At 41.6% G+C, this 2,625-nt stretch overlaps 1 protein-coding gene across 1 annotated transcript; it reads left to right on the top strand.

Annotated features, from left to right (window-relative positions):
* Positions 1–859: 859 nt before the first annotated feature.
* LOC137758018 (protein SET-like) lies at positions 860–2,220 on the top strand. Its single transcript, XM_068534411.1, has one exon. It carries the CDS (start codon positions 860–862, stop codon positions 1,679–1,681), a length of 822 nt encoding a protein of 273 aa, XP_068390512.1. The 3' UTR covers positions 1,682–2,220.
* Positions 2,221–2,625: the final 405 nt, after the last annotated feature.

Below are 2,625 nucleotides of genomic sequence, written 5' to 3' on the forward strand. Positions count from 1 at the left end.
TTCTTAGAGGGGAGTTCATAGCGATACAGGTCTTCCTCAAAAAATGAGACAAATCTCAAATAAACAACCTAACCTACCCCTTAAAAGAATTAGAAAAAGAACAAACAAAACCTAAAGTCAGCGGAAGGAAGGAAATAATAAAGATCAGAGAGGAAATAAATAAAATAGAGATGAAAACACAATAGAAAAACATCAATAAAACCAAGAGCTGGTTCTTTGAAAGGGTAAACAAAATCGACAAACCTCTGGCCAGGCTCACCAAGAAGAAGAGAGAGAAGACCCAAATAAACCAAATAAGAAATGAAAAAGGAGAATAACAACTGACACCGCACAAATACAAAAACCATAGGGGAATACGATGAACAATTATATGCCAATAAATTCGACAACCTAGAAGAAATGGACAACTTTCTAGAAACATACAGCCCACCAAAACTGAATCAAAAAGAAACAGATAATTTGAACAGACCAATCACTAGAGATGAACTAGAATCTGTAGTTTAAAGACTCTCCCACAGGGCTTCCCTGGTGGTGCAGTGGTTAAGGATCCACCTGCCAATGCAGGGGGCATGGGTTCCATCCCTGATCCGGGAAGATCCCCCATGCTGCGGAGCAACTAAGACCGTGTGCCACAACTACTGAGCCTGCGCTCCAGAGCCCAAGAGCCACAACTACTGAGCCCATGTGCCACAACTACTGAAGCCTGTGTGTCTAGAACCCGAGCTCCGCAATGAAGAGTAGCCCCTGCTCACCACAACTACAGAAAGACCGTGCACAGCAACAAAGGCCCAGTGCAGAGTTCTCAGAGCTCCCAGTACGAGCTTCTTCCCTTGGGTGGATTCTTGGCTTTTCTCCCAGCATGGCCCCCAAACACCAGTTTTCACTTCCACCCCAAGCAAAGAAACCAAAGAAACCGAGACGGACTCCTGCCTCCAGGCCAGAGGAAACGTCTGCTTCTCCGAACTTGCCGAAGGAAGAAGAAGAACAGCAAGAAGCAGTTGAACATGTTGATGAAGTACAAAATGAAATAGACAGACTTAACGAACAAGCCAGTGAGGAGATTTTGAAAGTAGAACAGAAATATAACAAACTCCGCCAACCATTTTTTCAGAAGAGGTCGGAATTGATGGCCAAAATCCCAAATTTTGGGGTAACAACATTTGTTCACCATCCACAAGTGTCTGCACTGCTTGGGGAGGAGGATGAAGAGGTGCTGCATTATTTGACAAGAGTCGACGTGACAGAATTTGAAGATAGTAAATCAGGTTACAGAATAGATTTTTATTTTGATGAAAACCCTTACTTCGAAAATAAAGTTCTCTCCAAAGAATTTCATCTGAATGAGAGTGGTGATCCATCTTCAAAGTCCACTGAAATCAAATGGAAATCTGGAAAGGATCTGACAAAACGTGCAAGTCAAACGCAGAATAAAGCCAGCAGGAAGAGACAGCATGAGGAGCCAGAAAGCTTCTTCACCTGGTTTACTGATCATTCTGATGCAGGTGCAGATGAGTTAGGAGAGGTCATCAAAGATGGTATTTGGCCAAATCCATTACAGTACCACTTGGTTCCGGACATGGATGATGAGGAAGGGGAAGGAGAAGAAGATGATGATGATGATGAAGAGGAAGAAGGACTGGAAGATATTGATGAAGAAGGGGATAAGGATGAAGGAAGATGAAGGAGAAGATGACTAATGGAACACTGATGGATTCCAACCTTCCTTTTTTAATTTTCTCCAGTCCCTGGGAGCAAGTTGCAGTCTTTTTTGTTTTTTTTTTCTCCTTCTCCTCTTGTGCTCAGTTGCCCTGTGTTTGAGGTCTCTTTTCTCCTTTATACCATGGCTCACAACTTATTTTGGGGGGAAATACCTTGAGCAGAATTCAGTGGGAAAAGAATCTCTACCCCTTTGTGTTCCAGATTCATTCTTATCCCTTCCTGTCTCAACAAAAACTTTACGGAATCAACACCACCATGCTCTGTGGGAAAAAAGAAAAACCTTCTGCTCCTTAGCTCTGCTGGAAGCTGGAGGGTGCTAGGCCCCTGTGTAGTAGTGCATAGAATTCTAGCTGTTTTCCTCCTTTCTCTGTATATCGGGCTCAGAGATTACACTGTGTCTCTATGTGAATATGGACAGTTAGCATTTACCAACATCTATCTGTCTACTTTCTCTTGTTTAAAAAAAGGGAAAAAAAACTTAAAAAAATGGGGTTATAGAAGGTCAGCAAAGGGTGGGTTTGAGATGTTTGGGTGGGTTAAGGGGGCATTTTGACAACATGGCTTCTCCTCTGGCATGTTTAATTGGGATGTTTAACGGACATCCTTGCAGTTTAAGATGACACTTTTAAAATAAAATTCTCTCCTAATGATGACTTGAGCCCTGCCACTCGATGGGAGAATCAGCAGAACCTGTAGGATCTTATTTGCAATGGACATTCTCTATTGTAATTTTGTTCCTGTTTAGTGTTATATTTTTCTTTCTGTTTCACTGGAAAGGAAAGATGATGCTCAGTTTTAAACGTTAAAAGTGTACAGGTTGCTTTGTTACAATAAAACTAAATGTGTACACACACACACAAAAAAAACAAAGACCCGGTGCAGCCAAAAATAAATTAAATAAAATAA

Source organism: Eschrichtius robustus, unplaced genomic scaffold, assembly GCF_028021215.1.
Source record: "Eschrichtius robustus isolate mEscRob2 unplaced genomic scaffold, mEscRob2.pri scaffold_651, whole genome shotgun sequence".
Classification (NCBI taxonomy): domain Eukaryota; kingdom Metazoa; phylum Chordata; class Mammalia; order Artiodactyla; family Eschrichtiidae; genus Eschrichtius; species Eschrichtius robustus.

Excerpts from the sequence above, each read along its gene's own strand:
- LOC137758018 (XM_068534411.1), top strand. The coding sequence starts at position 860 with ATGGCCCCCAAACACCAGTTTTCACTTCCACCCCAAGCAAAGAAACCA.